We start from the raw sequence: 16545 nt of genomic DNA on the forward strand, positions 1-16545 counted from the left end.
CATTATAAAAATGATGATCCTACACATAGCATTATACAGATTCATTACAATCCATATCAAATACTAAAGGCATACATTTGTTTTGGTGTCACACCCAGAGATTCTCAGTGATTACTCCTTGCTTTGTGCTCAGGAGTGACTTTTGGCAGTGTTGGGATACCATATGCAGTCACAGGAACTAAATCAGGCTCAACCACATGTCAGGCTTACCTCCTGTAATATCTATCCAGCAAAATTCCCTAATGGGCATAAAACAAATACTACAAAAAACTTTATGGAAATACAAAAGCCCCAAAATTGCCAAAGTATTTTTAGAATGAATGATGAGAAACACAACATTCATGAATTTAAATTATGCTATGAAATGTAATAATCAATAAAGTGTGCTTTTGAAAAAAAAAAAACTATAAGTCTGACTATTGGAAAAGAACTCAAAGTCCAGAAATAAACTTTCAGATACAGGGAAGTTCATTTACGAAAAGGAATTACTGTAGCATTGTCCCACTGTCATCCCATTGTTCAGTGATTTGATCGAGCGGGCATCAGTAACATCTCCATTGTGAGACTTGTTGTTACTATTATTGGCATATCAAATAAGCCACGGGTAGAACTACATTGTAGTCGAAGGCCATGTGGGGGAAGGGAGTTGCGGGCTGAATGAGGGCTAGAGACTGAGCACAGCGGCCACTCAACACCTTTATTGCAAACCACAACAGCTAATTAGAGAGAGAGAACAGAAGGGAATGCCCTGCCACAGTGGCAGGGTGGGGTGGGGGGGAGATGAGATTGGGGAGGGTGGGAGGGACGCTGGGTTTACTGGTGGTGGAGAATGGGCACTGGTGAAGGGATGGGTTCCCGAACTTTGTATGAGGGAAGTATAAGCACTAAAGTGTATAGATCTGTAACTGTATCCTCACGGTGATTCTCTAATTAAAAATAAATAAATTTAAAAAAAAATAAGCCACGGGTAGCTTGCCAGGCTATGCTGTGTGGGCGGGATACTCTTGGGAACTTGTCAGGCTCTCCAAGAGGGACGAAGGAATCAAACCCAGGTCAGCCACGTGCAAGGCAAATGCCCTACCCGCTGTACTATCTCTCCAGTCCGCAAAAAGAAGAATGTAAAATGAAAGAAGGTAAACATCATCAACAAATCACCTTGAAATTATTAGTCACATGAAAAACATAGATCATTATCACACGAAGTATAAACTTTTAATTAAAATAGATTACCTTTGTCTTAAAACCAAAATCATAAATTACGTTGTAAAATACACAACCAAGCATCACTGTTCTTTGATTCAATAATGTTAATCAAGTTATTTGATTCACTATTGTTAATTATGTTATTTGATTTAATAGTGCTAATATTTAACTTGGTTCTCAGTAGTGTTAATTACATGGTTTTTGATTCAATAGTGTCTTTACTCACAAGGAAAACAAAACTTAAAAATCAATAGATTTTTAAGAAACTGTAACCATAAAACTCTTACTGTATACACACACCTTGTGCATAATATTCATCATAAGCTGAAAAAGGTCTAGTATCAAAGTTACATAAAAAGTTCACAAATATCAACAAAAAAGGGAGCATAGAGATACTACAGAGGTTAAAGAACTTGCCATGCATGTAGCCAAGCCCAATTAGACACTCAGCACTACATGTCACTCTGAAGATAGCTAGGAATGATCCCTAAGCATAGAACCCTGTGTGCCACCAGCTGTTACACAGAAACAAACATAAAATAAACACACGCTTAAATGGAGAAAATATGTGAAAAGTAATTTACTCATAGTAGGCCCTTTAATGACCAGCAGACATGTGGAAATAAGAAGTCATCACTGATTGTCAGAGAAAAGCAATCAAAATGACAGCGAGATATTACTTCACCCCAGAGAGAATAGTCGATAGCAAATAGGATAGAGAAAAACAGGCTGGGTAAGAATATGGAGAAAAAGTAACCTTCACTCACTGTTCATAGGTATCCAATCTGTTTCAGCATGGAATAAAGTATGGAGATTTTTCAAGATAGTTAAAATAGAACTACCACATGTTTAAGAATTACATTCCTGGGGCTGGAGTGATAGCACAGCGAGTAGGGTGTTTGCCTTGCACGCGGCCGACCTGGGTTTGAATCCCAGCATCCCATATGGTCCCCAGAGCACTGCCAGGGGTAATTCCTGAGTGCATGCGCCAGGAATGACCCCTGTGCATTGCCGGGTGTGACCCAAAAAGCAAAAAAAAAAAGAAAAAAAGAATTACATTCCTATGTATATTTCAGGCTCGGGGGCACAAATTTAAATCTGTATACGTAAACCCATGTCCATTTAGAGTTATTTACAATTACCAACATGTGCAACAATTCAAATATCTAACAATATGTGAGTGAATAATAATGTGTATATAAACTAAATAGAACTCAGCTAAAAAAAAAGGTGAAATCTTGTGTTTGCTACAACATTGAGGGTACTGTATGGGGTTCTGTTCATAGCAGTATGTGAGAAGGAAAAAGACAGACAAGATGATCTCACTCATATGGGATATATAAACAAAGCACAGGAACTTCATGAACAGAAAACAAATCTTCTGTTAAATAAATGTTTTAGAGAAAGAAGATTACTGACTTAGGCACACATGATTTGAAGTCTCCAGTATCTAGACAAAAAAACTGAATTAACTAAAGATCCTCAGCTGATTTTCACCAGAACTTATAAATTGGGAAGCAACTTCTCATCCTATTCCTTGCAGGAAATGACCCTTGAGTGGAGATGCAGATGCACAGCTGCCTGGACCTCAACGGTCTAGGAACAGATTTTAGCTTCAAGCTTCTTAGGGTTCTGGGGAATAGGAGATACACTGAGCACTCAAGTTTTCCAGATACACAGCTCTGATCTCACAAACACGAAATTGGGAAGCAGTAAAATATAAAGTTTGAATCAGAGCCAGCCCTGGGTTTTTCTTCCCTTGCCTCTGATGTTCTGGATGGGGGCTGTCATTCTTGATGTGAGATCTGCTATTTCTAGACCAATAGCAGAGCAAACTCACAGAGGATGGGCATTTATTCAAACTTCCCTAGTCCACTGTTACGTTAGCAAGCAGTCCACATCTTCCAAAGCGTTCACAGATAACAAGCAGTCCAAGTTTGCTCTGCAGACATTAAACTTCAGAGGGAGTTTATTTGCTATAATGGAAATGTCAACTACTGCAAAATATGAGTCAACATGCAGGTTACCTGCACACATAGAAATCTATGAAAATATTGGAGAGAAGGGGGATTAACAGTATCTGGCAATATAGAGGTCCAGATTACCACCCAGGCCTTACCAATATGTGATTATCCTTAATGGGACATTTGAGATGTGAAGTTCAGACTCCCAAATTGCACGTGAGCATTTCTCAGGTTCTCAGGACAACAAATTCATGTCTTCTTCCAGACATAAGGAATGTGAGTCAGAAACAAGCCCAAAGACCTCACAATTGTAGAAATTACATGGCATTTGAATCCACAAACCTTCAGATCACATTAGCACTGTAGCACTGTTGTCCAGTTCTGTTGTTCATCGATTTGCTCGAGTGGGCACCAGTAACATCTCCATTGTGAGACTAATTGTTACTGTTTTTGGCATATCAAATACGCCACGGGTAGCTTGCCAGGCTCTGCTGTGCGGGAAAGATACTCTCGGTAGCTTACCAGGCTTTCCGAGAGGGATAGAGGAATCAAATCCAGGTCGGCCACGTGCAAGGCAAATGCCCTACCCACTGTGCATCGCTCCAGTCCTCAGATCACATTAGGCCAACAGAATGCAGATCCACAGAAACTCACTAAATGTTGAGAACATGGGATTCTGATCATTGTTTAGGCCAGCTCATAATAGGATCTTTACTCCTAGCTGTCATGTAGCAGGAAATTTAATGAACAAATGGAGGAATTCACACTCATTGTAGGATAGCAAAAAAGTCCAGCAAGACCTTTAAATATGCCAAACATTTTTAAACTACATAACGAGACTTCCAAGAAACAGTTCCATTGATATTCAATAAAGACATAAGTGAAAGTTAGCAATAATAAACTTAAGAATGAAAGTATGAAAAAAAACAAACAGAAACAAATGACTTAAAGAATATAGTAGTTTACAAAATCATTGTAATGTGAAAGAGCAGTAGAATGGAACAAACCAATTATCATCTCAGTAACCAGAAACTGAAATCAATCCATAGGAGAGAAAATAATTTTTCAAAATAAATGAAAAAAGAGGAATCATGGAACAGCATTATAACGATAAATGTCATCTTAATGGAGAGAAAAAAGATAAATTGCTAACGGAAGAAATACTAGTAGAGAATTTTCCTTAATGAAAAGACAAAGACATAGGTCCTGACCCAGGAATTCTGAACAGAGTGTACCTAAACAGAAGAAAGAAAAGCAAATTGTAGGCAAAATGGCAAGTGCTCTCTTGGAAACAGAAGAATATATAAAATAACACAATGGGGTAAAGAGGAAAGTAATAAGGGGAGCTCTCAGAAAGACTCCAACACTTAGTTTATTTCAATATTAAAGGGAAAATAAACTTAGAGTATATACAATATACCTTATTGTCAAAGCAGAAATACTTAGAAGAATTAGAGTAAAAGGTTAGAAAAGAAGCATACAGGCAAAATGGAACCTAAAAGAAAGCAGAAATCACCATATTGTAACAGAAAAAATACAAGTTTTTTTAAAAAGAAGGTAATAACAGATAGGAATGGACTTCATATAATGATTAAGGGATCAATATATCAAGAGTACTTAACTCTCATCAACATTTATACATTAAATTAAAGGGAAGCAAATAAAAATTGTAAAAATATTTCTGGATCTAATAGCTTAAAGCTACATTAATTTAAACTTGTGAAGGGAGCTTACACATCTTCTAAGTTTCTTTACATCAAAGAAAACCGCAAATAATACATTAAGTTAACAGGTTGATTCAGGTGTGTACTGCCCATATGATTCACAGGACTCACACTTGAATGTGGCATAATTAACACAAATTGCAGTGCTGATGTCAACATGTTAACATAGATAAATAATAGACAAGGTCCTATAATCTCTGAGAGACAAATGATGCAGTGTAACATAAAAATTTAAGAGAAACATGTAATGTGATGATTATAAAAGTCCTTTATGCTCCCTTTTGTCCTGCAAAATAATGATCATTTGAAAAAAAGTTACTAGTGTGAGCATAATCATAAACAGCTTAAAAGTGTATAAAATAATTCTTTCCTCAGTATTATACACAACATATGAGGCATGCTCCCAGTTGTAAAGGAAATGGATTAAATAGCATACTGCGAAAGATAATTTTGAAGGGCATTAACACATTCAGTAATTTTATTCTAGAGAAATAAAATATATCTATTTCTATTTCACTCTAATACCTCTTATTTTCCCAGTAGTTTCAAAATTAATATAAACTTTTGAGGGATTTTTGGGGGATTCAATGCTGAGGACAGAATTGCAGTCAGCAATATGCAAGGAAAATACCTATTTATTTGGCTATAAATATCTTTCAAATGTCTTATCTAAATCTTGTTTTCTTCTATTATATGTGGAGTTTTATTTTATAACACAAGGAATATCATCTTATTTTTCCAAAAATCTATAAGAAACTTAACTCTCTTTTTGAAAAACAAAATTGAAAATGATCTTCTCTTTTCATTACTATAGAAAAAATCATGATTTGATAATATCTTTTAATGAATAAAGTAGTGAAGTAACATTATTATACTTTTAAACAGTTACAACTATTTATTTAGTGACATTATACTAGTGAATATTTTCTAAAATGAGCTGAAGTGATTGATTTGTTGTTAATTTGGGGTCTTGAAAATCATTTACCCTGAATGCTTCTCAGAAGGTAGCTTTTATAGTTCTGCTTCATTTCTAAACTCCCTGAGATTATTTTTAAACATTTCAGCAGTAGATAGAGCATCTAATCCTATGTTTCATGATTGACATATTAACCATCGCTTTGTTCAGTAAGACACCATTATATCACATCACAGTTGCAGACATTCAAGGCAAACAAATGAAAAATACCATGATAAACTCTTCTATTAAACTGAACCATTTCTTTCACACAATTTTGCAATACAACTAAAGAATAAATTAGATTCAATGGTACATCATGTTTAAAGTATTTGTTTGGTTATGTTTATAAAGGAAAATTCAGATTACAAAATTAATGAACTTAATCAAATTTTAAAATCTCAAATCATTAGTAATATTTGGAAGAGGATTGGAACTATGATGTTACTAGCAAGTTATATTTCACTGCATATTTCAGTAGATGATGTCCTGGAATCAGTCTAGGACAAGAAGAATAACATATTATCAAAATCCAGTGCCTGTATTCTAGGAGTTTTAGTTGCCAGACATGCTACATGACCAAAATTCAAATTGCTAGAACAGATGCACAAATAAAAACCAACTGAAATTAACTATAGTGAATAGCAATTCTATTCCAAGCTAAATCAGACAATTGTTACCATTCTGAATTCATGAACAATACGTAGAGCATGGGTCGACATATGAGTTATAACAGACCCAAATGCTCACCACTTTCAATGTCATTTCTGAAATTATAGGGCTATTTAAATTCTGATCACAGAAATTGATTAGAATTTGGTGTGTGTGTTGGGGGTGGGCTGGAGAGATAGCATAGCAGTAAGGCGTTTGCCTTGCACGTGGCTGACCCGGGTTTGATTCTTCCTCCCCTCTCGGAGAGCCCAGCAAGCTACCAAGAGTATCTCGCCCGCATGGCAGATCCTGGCAAGCTACCTGTGGCGTATTCAATATGCCAAAAACAGCAACAACAAGTCTCATAATGGGGACATTATTGGTGCCTGCTCAAGCAAATAGATGAGCAACGGGATGACCGTGACAGTGAAAGTGACAGTGTTGGTGGGGTTGATTAACTAAAATACTTATATCAAAGCCTGTGAATGGTATATGCAAAATTTTCATAGTTATTATGCAACCAGTTTCTGTGTGTATTTGTCACAACACTTTAACAAGAGAATTAAGTTTTTAAGACTTGTTTTGGGCAGTCACTGTAACTGTTACTGTCATCCCGTTGTTCATCGATTGCTCAAGTGGGCACCAGTAATGTCTCCATTCATCCCTGTCCTGTGCCCAATGGCGTCTGCTCACTTCAGAAACATAAAAAGCATGTTATTTTTACTGTTACTGTTTTTGGCATATTAAATACTGTTTTGGGCAGTATCTTTTTAAATGATATGACAAAAAATGATTCTAAACTGGTAATAATTTTTGTTTATCTAGAGACATAACAAACACATGACATCTGTTTTCTCTAAAGAATGTTAGTAAAATATAAATTGCTTCATCATCTTTAAATTATATGTTATCTTCTATAATATATATACAAAAATGATTTCCAAGGTTCTTTTAAAAACCTATCAAAGAGGAATATTAAATTCTTTAGGTATAAATTATCTTATGCAATATATTTTTCTAATGTTCTTTATTGTTTCATGATGTTAGAAATCTATCTTACTAAAACATTAGATTTCCTTTTCAAACACAAAATTTCTGAGAAGGTCCCCTACTATTTTACAGTTTACTAAGAATATTTCTTTTTACTTTTTCTTCTTTTTTGAGGGGGAGGCATGTATTATGCAGAGATTAAGAATAAATCTCATGCATATGAACCATGTGCTTTGCTGCTGAGCCACATACTTTGGCCCATATTTCACTTCTCATTTTTTATATTTTTATTCAAATGCACAATGGAATAATGTAAATATGAACCTAAACTCTCCGTTTGAAATTGTATTTCTTGGGCCTGGAGATATAGTTCAGTGCAGAAGGTGTCTGCCTTGCAAGCAACTGACCAGGATGTGGCTCAAAAACAAGGAGGGGGAGGAGGAGAGGAGGAGAGAGAAGGGAAGGGGAAAATAAGGAAGGGAGGGGAAGGACAGTAGAGGAGAGGGAAGGTGAGAGGAAGGAAGGAAGGGGAAGAAGAGCAGAGGGGAAGGAGTGCGAGGGGAGGGAAGGGAAGGGAAGGGAAGGGAAGGGAAGGGAAGGGAAGGGAAGGGAAGGGAAGGGAAGGGAAGGGAAGGGGAGGAGACGGAAGATATTCATTCCACCGTGTTTAAAAAAAAACAAATTCTATCTATAACAGATTTGGAAACCATAGTAGCTAAAATAGAAAAAAAATTAAGAAAAAGAATTAAATCTTTTCATTTGCAACAGCATGAACAGAACTGGTGGGGATTGTGTTACACAAAATAAACCAGAAGGAAAAAGACAAATACCAGATGATTTTGTTCATATGTAGATGATAAAGAAATAAAGCAACTGAACAGACAAAAAAAAACTGTGAAAATCAAAAAAATAAATAAAAAATAAAATAAAATTGGTGCATTTATACCTTCTGCTAAAATTAGTATTTTATTTCACTGTCAGCTTTCTTTTAAGAAAACATAATTTTTATTTTAGTTTTTTGAACACACCCAACAGTGCTCAGGGGCTGTTTTTTGCTCTGTGTTTTGAGACCCAATTTGTACTGGAATCGAAATTGAGACTCCTGCATGCAAAGTATGACTTCATCCTTACTTTGGATGAAGCTATCACGCAGTCTTAGGAAGAATTAATTATTACTACTGAATTAAAAGACACCTACAGTATTTGAATTTTAACATACTTTTTTAGAAGAATATAGAAACAGTGAAGTATGCTGAAAATGCAGTACAAATGCAAATATTCAAGGGATTTTAGTATTGTGTTAGTCTAATTTTGCTAATTTCACCTCCAGAAGAACTCTAGTGATTAATCTTGAATAATTATAACCCAAAATATAAAACATAAAATTTAACTGTTTTTAAAGATGCAAAAAATTAGAATGTGATCTGATAACTCAATTCATTCTCATTGTCCCTTTAGCTAACAAAATTAATGGATTCACTAAACATAATAATCACCAATAACTTATTTTGGTAAGCATTTACTTTTCAGATGTTGTTTTTTCATCAAGTTATTTTTCCTGTGTTTAGAAAAGTATTATATAAAAAGGTAATATCAGCATGAAAAACATTAATTTTACTTATTCAGTAAGGACTAGATATTGAACAAATAAAATATGAAACTTAGACTGCTATTTGGAAAATATCTTAAAATAGTTTCATTTATCAACAATGCTCCTGCTGCTCTATGTTTACCATCTGTGTACTGTATGTTCATATACTCAATTATTCTAGACTTATAAAATATCTATTTTCATACCTTAAGAAAAAGGCAAAACCATATTTTGCTCTTTTTACTAAGTTTATGAGAAACATCTGAATAGAATGTTTATCAGTATTAAAACACTAATCTATGTGTAGTATTCATTTAGTCATAGACTAAGTCCATGAAAACATGCACTTTTAAGAAACACAACATACATAAAGTGTTAATTGTGAAAGATACTATTTTGGCTCAGAAATATTTCCAATAATTAGAATAAGGTCAATGATAACTTTTAAATAAAAGTCTTCTGTGAATGGTTAAGTAGGACCAAAAATATGTCAAGGTATCTAAGATTCCCTAGTTAGGAAAACATGGAACTCATTTGAACTATAGAAATAGCTACTACTCTTGTAAATTTATTCAAACCATTAACAAAACTCTACCCACTAATAAGCATCATAATTTATTGTTAGTAATAACACAATTGGAAATCCATAACAAAACAAACTCACAACAGAAATATCTTACCTTCTTCGTGTGATTAAGATCAATTAACTGTTATGCTATTTAACAGTGCATGTCCTTGAACAAACTTGATTTTTAAACAATTTTCTGAACCAGTATAAATTATTTTCAGCATAATTTTGTATCCAAATTAAATTTCTTTAATACTGATAACTTTGGTCTGAGGAAATCTTATTTAAACTTCACAATGCAGTATTTTCTTAAATTTTTTTGTCAATTTAAGTATTATGGTTACAATACTGTTCAAGTTTTTTATTTTGACGTATCGTTACTTCTATGCAGTCACAAGAAAAAATAGTCATGCAATTCACTGCAATTTAGGGGGAATTGGTGGATATTGTGCTGAATTGTGCTGAGCTATACTTTCTTACACTAGAACAGATTTTCAAAGTTCTATGTTCAAGATAGTACAGCAGGTAATCCTGGGAGATAATACAGAGGGTAGCCTTGCATGAGGCTAACCCTTGTTATATACGGTCCTCTACCCCTAACAAAGTGGTCCCTGAGAACAGAGCCAGGAGTAAGTCCTGAGCACTACTGGGTGTGACCCGAAAACAAAACCAAAAAAATCTCTATTCAATAAAGCTAAGAAGTCCTTTTAGTAGCAACAGAGATAAGATAACAAAATTAATATATCTCATAGTTTTGGAAGGAATATATAATAACTTCCATCACTTGAATCAATTAAAGAAATGCCCACACTTAAGTAATTTTACTTATAAATTTAAATATTTTTTCATGAATGCAGATAAAAGCACTGCATAAACTGTTGTTTGCGTGAATTTAATGGAATTTAAATTACATTTTGCACAAATTTCTTGGGCCTTAATATGCCGCAATAATATTCTATGTAATTATAGAAACAAAACATATTTAATTTTCCAAAAATGAATTTTTGTTAAAAATGTTTTTAAAAGGATTCACAATAACTTGCATAATTATAAAAACACATAAAGATATATACAAAAGAGAGTTTACATGTATATTTCATTGCCTTTTTTAAAAAAATTTTGGGTCACACCCAGTGATGCACAGGGGCTATTCCTGCTTTGCACTCAGGAGTTACTCTTGGCGGTGCTCAGGGGACCAGATGGGAATCGAACCTGGATCAGCCGCATGCAAGGCAAACTCCCTACCCGCTGTGTTATCACTCCAGGCCCTCATTTTCATTCTTAAGGACAAAAATGAGTAAAAAGACTTCATTTTTAACACCATTCTTGTTGTCTTGTGTGAATATAGGGTTTATGAACTAGAATAATGGTGAATTTCTAGTCTGAAAATGACAACTATACTGTTGGATTTAAAGATTGTAGGGAGGATATATTAACTAATCTCTTGATCAAACAGTTTTTAGAAGCTGAAATAACCAAAGCAATTAAGTATTAAGACCTGCTTCTCATATTATAGAAAGTTTACTGTGATATATTTGACCCCAACTGCTTTGATTCTTATGTCCTTAGTGGTACTGACGACAGTGTTATAATTCTTTATTTTAAAGTTTTCCAATACAATAAGGGGCAAAAATATAGAAATGCCATTTTCAGACAAACTTTCCATCTTTAGAATCATTGTAGGCAAACAATTTCCCCCACAACCCAATATTAGCTGGTCCTAATTTTCTACCAGGCTTATAATTAATTAATATGCTCCTGTGGACAAAATATCCTGATCCTTTGGTGATCAGGAGACTATAAAATTCTATTTCAAGGAGAAAATAAGTTAAAGTCAATTCAGAAACATTTGTTTTTCAGCTTGAATTATGTTACCTACCGTTCTGGTGTGTACAGACACGGGGGTCTTGAAAGTTGTCACTGGATAGCTGCATTCAGAAATGCTGTATGGATCAGAACAGCCTGAGGAACACTTGGAGATGGAATCGCAAGCCACAAAGGTATTATCCAGAGGGAGTTCCTGGATAATGTGATGCTTTGAATTCAGCGGAGTTTCAGGCTGTATCTGGAAGGCAGGCTGTGGAGAAGCGGATTTGTAGTGTTGGGCCAAATCAGGACTGTCATGCTTGAAAGTTGTAGGTGTAGTAGCCCAGTTGTACTTGCCCATGGTTTGCTCTTCTAGCTCAATGGGAAGGTCCAGTGTGACGCTGTTTCTATCATTGTCAGTTTCATCTGTCTTAGTTTCTTTAATAGTAACAAAGTTAAGCAGCAAGTTCTTAGGGGCATTGTTCTTCTTTTTCTTCATCATGATCATCTGCTTGTTTTGTGGGTTTGGAGTGACCCATTCAGAATTCTGTTTGTTTTTCTGAGCAGCCTTAATTTGTGGTGATTGGTGGCATCTTACTACAGCCGTGATAAAAATAACGAAAATGACAGTTATTGTGCCAACAATAATGGCAAATATAATCTTGACATAGTCACTGGTTGGTAAGGATGCATCAGCTATTTCAATATTTTGGATCACTGGAGTTTGAATGTTTTTGTGTACCAGTTCACGAATCAGTGTAGCATTAGTCACAGACTCATTGATGAATACATTAACAATTACAACACTGAAGAGAGAATCAGGTTGTCCTAAATCCTTAGCTTTGACTGCCAGTCTATGTAAGCCACGGTCTGCAACAACACATTTTTCCTTCAGTGTAATATTTCCTGTTGTTTGGTCAATTATAAATAGACCTTTTGTGTTTCCTCCTACAATGCTGTAACGAAGTTCTGCATTCATGCCAGTGTCATTATCAATAGCAACTACAGTAAAAACCACTGTGCCTGGGATAGTGGATGGTAGAACTAATTCATAAGAATAGTTGGAAGAAGGGACAACGAAAACTGGCTTGTTGTCATTAACATCAACCACATTTATGGTCACTTTGGAAGTTGAAGAACATGGAATAGTACCACCATCCTCAGCTTTTACATAGAAAGTATAAGATTCTTGTTTTTCTCTATCAAATGAAATATTGGGTCGAATGACACCGGTCTGTGGATCAATGGTGAATTCTTTATTCACATCTAAAATGGAGAGAATGACTGCAGAATTTTCTCCATAATCAGGATCAGTTACAGTGATTAGTCCAACTGTGCCGTGTCGTGGAAGATTTTCTGGGACATAAAAATTATACTCATTGTGGGTGAAAATTGGACTGTTGTCATTCTGATCAAGAACTGTCACTAATACTGTGGCATTAGTCATTATGGGAGGTATTCCATTATCTCTTGCAAGAACGGTGAAGGAATATTTTTCCTGTTTTTCTCTGTCCAGTTTCTTCACTGCAGTTAGAATACCTGTATGATGATCCAGGGTGAATTCAGATGGAGCATCAACTCCTAGCAGGTAAGTAATCTCAGCATTACGTCCACTGTCTGCATCTGTTGCACTGATCTTTGTCAACTGGATGCCAGGAGAATTATTCTCAGGAACAGAAAGGCTTATAAAAGGCTGGGTGAAAACCGGAGCATTGTCATTTTCATCTTTCACTTTGACGAGGAACATGGATGATTGATTCAAAGAAGGTTTACCAGCATCAGAGGCCAATAATTTAATGGCATATTCTCTTGTGAATTCATAATCAAGATAGGCAGCAGTCTCCAAGAGGAACTGATTGCTGAATACTGGCCTTAGTCTAAAAGGTACTTCATGATCAGTGAAGCACGTTACCTCACCATTATGGTCAGCATCCTTATCTGTTACAGTTATAAGAGCAATTTTGGTGTTGAGTGGAGCATTTTCAGAAAGAGCTACAGTGCCATTGATTGGATTAATGATGTATCTTATATCAATTGATGGCACGTTATCATTGATATCTGTAACATTTACTATCACCATTGCTCTTGCTGGTACCAATCCACCGTCACTTGCCAAAACAAGTAACTTATGGTTTGGTGATTCCTCTCTATCTAGTGGTTCTTTGACTGTGATAAGTCCAGTGGTAGTATTGAGGTGAAATAACCTCTTAGCAATGTTGGAAACTAGATTACTGAAATAGAAATGTATCTTGGCATTTTCACCTATGTCGGCATCTGTGGCATGAAGCTGTGTTACTGAAGTACCTACAGGAGTATTTTCTGGTATACTAACTTCAATCTCATTCTCCATGAAGACTGGATGGTTGTCATTTGTATCTGCAACACTTATTTGTAAAATAGCAGTACTGGATCTTTGAGGAAAGCCACCGTCTTCAACCTTAACTTTCATGACATATGTATCCTTCTCTTCCCTATCTAATTCGTTTTGAACAATCAGTTGGGGCATCTTGTCTCCTTCTGGTGTTTCAACAACATCAAGCCCAAAAATACTTTGACCCTGGAAAATAAAATAAGCATATTTAAATTATATTATTGCACCATAGAACCAGCTCTAATTTTTGAAGCCACATAATAAAGTAAGATCACTGGGAAAGAAAAAGATTTAGTTTTAAGTCCCAATGTTGCCTGTAATATTAATACTAATATTGTGAACATAGCAAGTTTAACATTTACAGCCAGGAATACAACTAAGGGATTGTTTTAAGCCTATCATTTTTTAGTAATAAATGTAACTCATTAATGTAAATGATCAAATGTTTTCAAAAGGAAGAGATGTGTGATTTTTCACTTACATATTTTACATCTTAAGTATCCGAAAAAGATCTTTATTTTTTAATTGAGATCATGTTGTTTAAGATAGTGTTGATATTTACTCTTTAGGTATCTTACTTTATTTGCTTTTTCATTGGGAAGGTTGTTATGGCAACTGAAAAACCTGCTAGAAAATTTATAAAAGAGCTGTAGTACTTCTTTAGGTATTTTAAAACTTTGGTTTTTTTCTTTTTTTTTGTTTTTATTATGGTATTTTAAAACTTTCTCCAAGTTTCATATAGAAAATGAAATTCTATGTAAAATATTAGTGGTTACTGCAAATTAATTAAAATATTTAACTGTGGATTTTAGTTCTCTAGAATGTCTTTTCATCAGGAAAATAGGACAAAGAAGTTTAAATATTCATTCAAGATATATCACATCTAACAAATATAGCTAAAGTCTTTGGAGAGTGAAAATATATAAACTTTAAGAAGATAACCTTTTGAAAGATAAGTTTAATTAGTCTCTTCTTTTATATGAGCAAATGCAATGGACTGTAGTTCATATGTTAAATGCAAAACTGAAAAATGTATCGTGGAACAGAACATTGTTTTTCTTATGCCTATAAAGTGATGGCATAAGAATGTTTCTGGTCCTGGCGCCGCCTAAAATTATCAAGTAGGTATTTCAATAAATATTAAATTGTAAAATACCTAATTTTTGTGAAAGCAGGCTTTAAAGTACTCCCACTTAAATGGAAGCAAAGTGTCTAAAACTCTTGTCTTTTAAATAGTAAAATATGTTAAATATTATTAAAAATCAATCTATTAAAATAAAATATAGTGATTAAAACTCTATGTTCTAAATTCTAACTTTTTAATATATGGAGACATGCAGCTGAATTGAGAGGTCAGCCACACAGAAAAATTGGCAAGGGTGAAAGGTTTCTGAAAGTGCAATGACCCAAAGTTAATTAAAAGTTATTCAAGTAATGAAGATGTTCATGCTAATGATGCACTGTTTGCATTTTCTCATTGATATTATCTGTAATGAACTACTGTGAACTACTTTATGAAAATTAATGTACAAAAATAGCAAAAGAAAAAAAGAAAAAGCATCAAGAATGAAAATGTTTAAAGTCTTGCTCTGATCTACAATGAGTTGAACAAGATAAATACTGCTGTACTAACTGAATTAACATGTAAATTTGTCTGTACTTCTGCAACAGATTTATCCTATATTCTTCAAAGCACACTGAGAGAAATGATTAAGATTAAGGGAGGGAAAGTATTGTAATAGTAACAAAAAGCTAAGAAGGCAACATTACGATTCCTAGTACAGGCATTCAATCACTTTTGAACTATGGGTTATTTTTTCTTCTACTTCTACCCTGCTTGAGATCTAAATTGTTCTTTCCACACTATTGTCCTCCTACTATGAGCTCACAAGGTGCTTGTGGAGAAAACGTGGCCAAGTATCCACCCAGATAAAGCTACAGACCTAGATTTCCCCTCTTTGTTTCTGGCAAGAAATCCTCGAAAAGCCCATATAAACACATATACATCAAATCATGGGGCAAAAAAGTTTATAAAGCAACTGATAATAAACTTCAGGAGAAGTATCAATGACAACATAATTATAGTGAATACAAAGACAAAAAGCCCCAATGCCATCATTAGACAGGTTGACCATGTAGAATACCAAATAAAAAACAAAAGTACTATATGAGAAGAAGAATTTGAATTAAAAGATGTAAACAATGTTGATATGAAAGGTTTCAGTATCAATATTGCAAACCACAATGCCAAAAGAAGGGGGGAGAGAGAGAGAGAGAGAGAGAGAGAGAGAGAGAGAGAGAGAGAGAGAGAGAGAGAGAAGAAAAGTGCCTGTCATAATGGCAGGCACTTGGTGAAGGACTTGGGGGATGATGGGAGGGAATCTGGGGGCATTGGTTCTGGGAATGTACACGGGGGGAGGGAAGTGTGCTGGAATACTGTATGACTGAAATCCAATCATGGGCAGCTTTGTAAGGGTCTACCTCACAGTGATTCAATAAAAATGTTTAAAAAAGTAAAAAAAAATAATTTGACCACGAAAAGAAAAGTACTCTTCACACACAAGATACATAAAACATAATATTTCCAGTGGACATGAAACATTCTCCAGGATAGATTACATATTGGGAGACAACTTGAGTAAACATAAATTAATGGAAGTAAAAACCACATCAACCATCTTTGCAGACCAACATTGCTCTGAAGGTAGAAATTAACCATTTT

At 34.7% G+C, this 16545-nt stretch overlaps 1 protein-coding gene across 1 annotated transcript in view; it reads right to left on the reverse strand.

Annotated features, from left to right (window-relative positions):
- PCDH11X (protocadherin 11 X-linked) overlaps nucleotides 1-16545 on the reverse strand; it is a 318686-nt gene that overhangs the window by 174188 nt on the left and 127953 nt on the right. Inside the window, exon 3 of the mRNA XM_055122532.1 lies at nucleotides 11526-14009. Coding sequence (XP_054978507.1) covers nucleotides 11526-14009 — 2484 coding nt within the window. The remainder of the gene's footprint in view (nucleotides 1-11525; nucleotides 14010-16545) is intronic.

Source organism: Sorex araneus, chromosome X (assembly GCF_027595985.1).
Source record: "Sorex araneus isolate mSorAra2 chromosome X, mSorAra2.pri, whole genome shotgun sequence".
Lineage (NCBI taxonomy): Eukaryota > Metazoa > Chordata > Mammalia > Eulipotyphla > Soricidae > Sorex > Sorex araneus.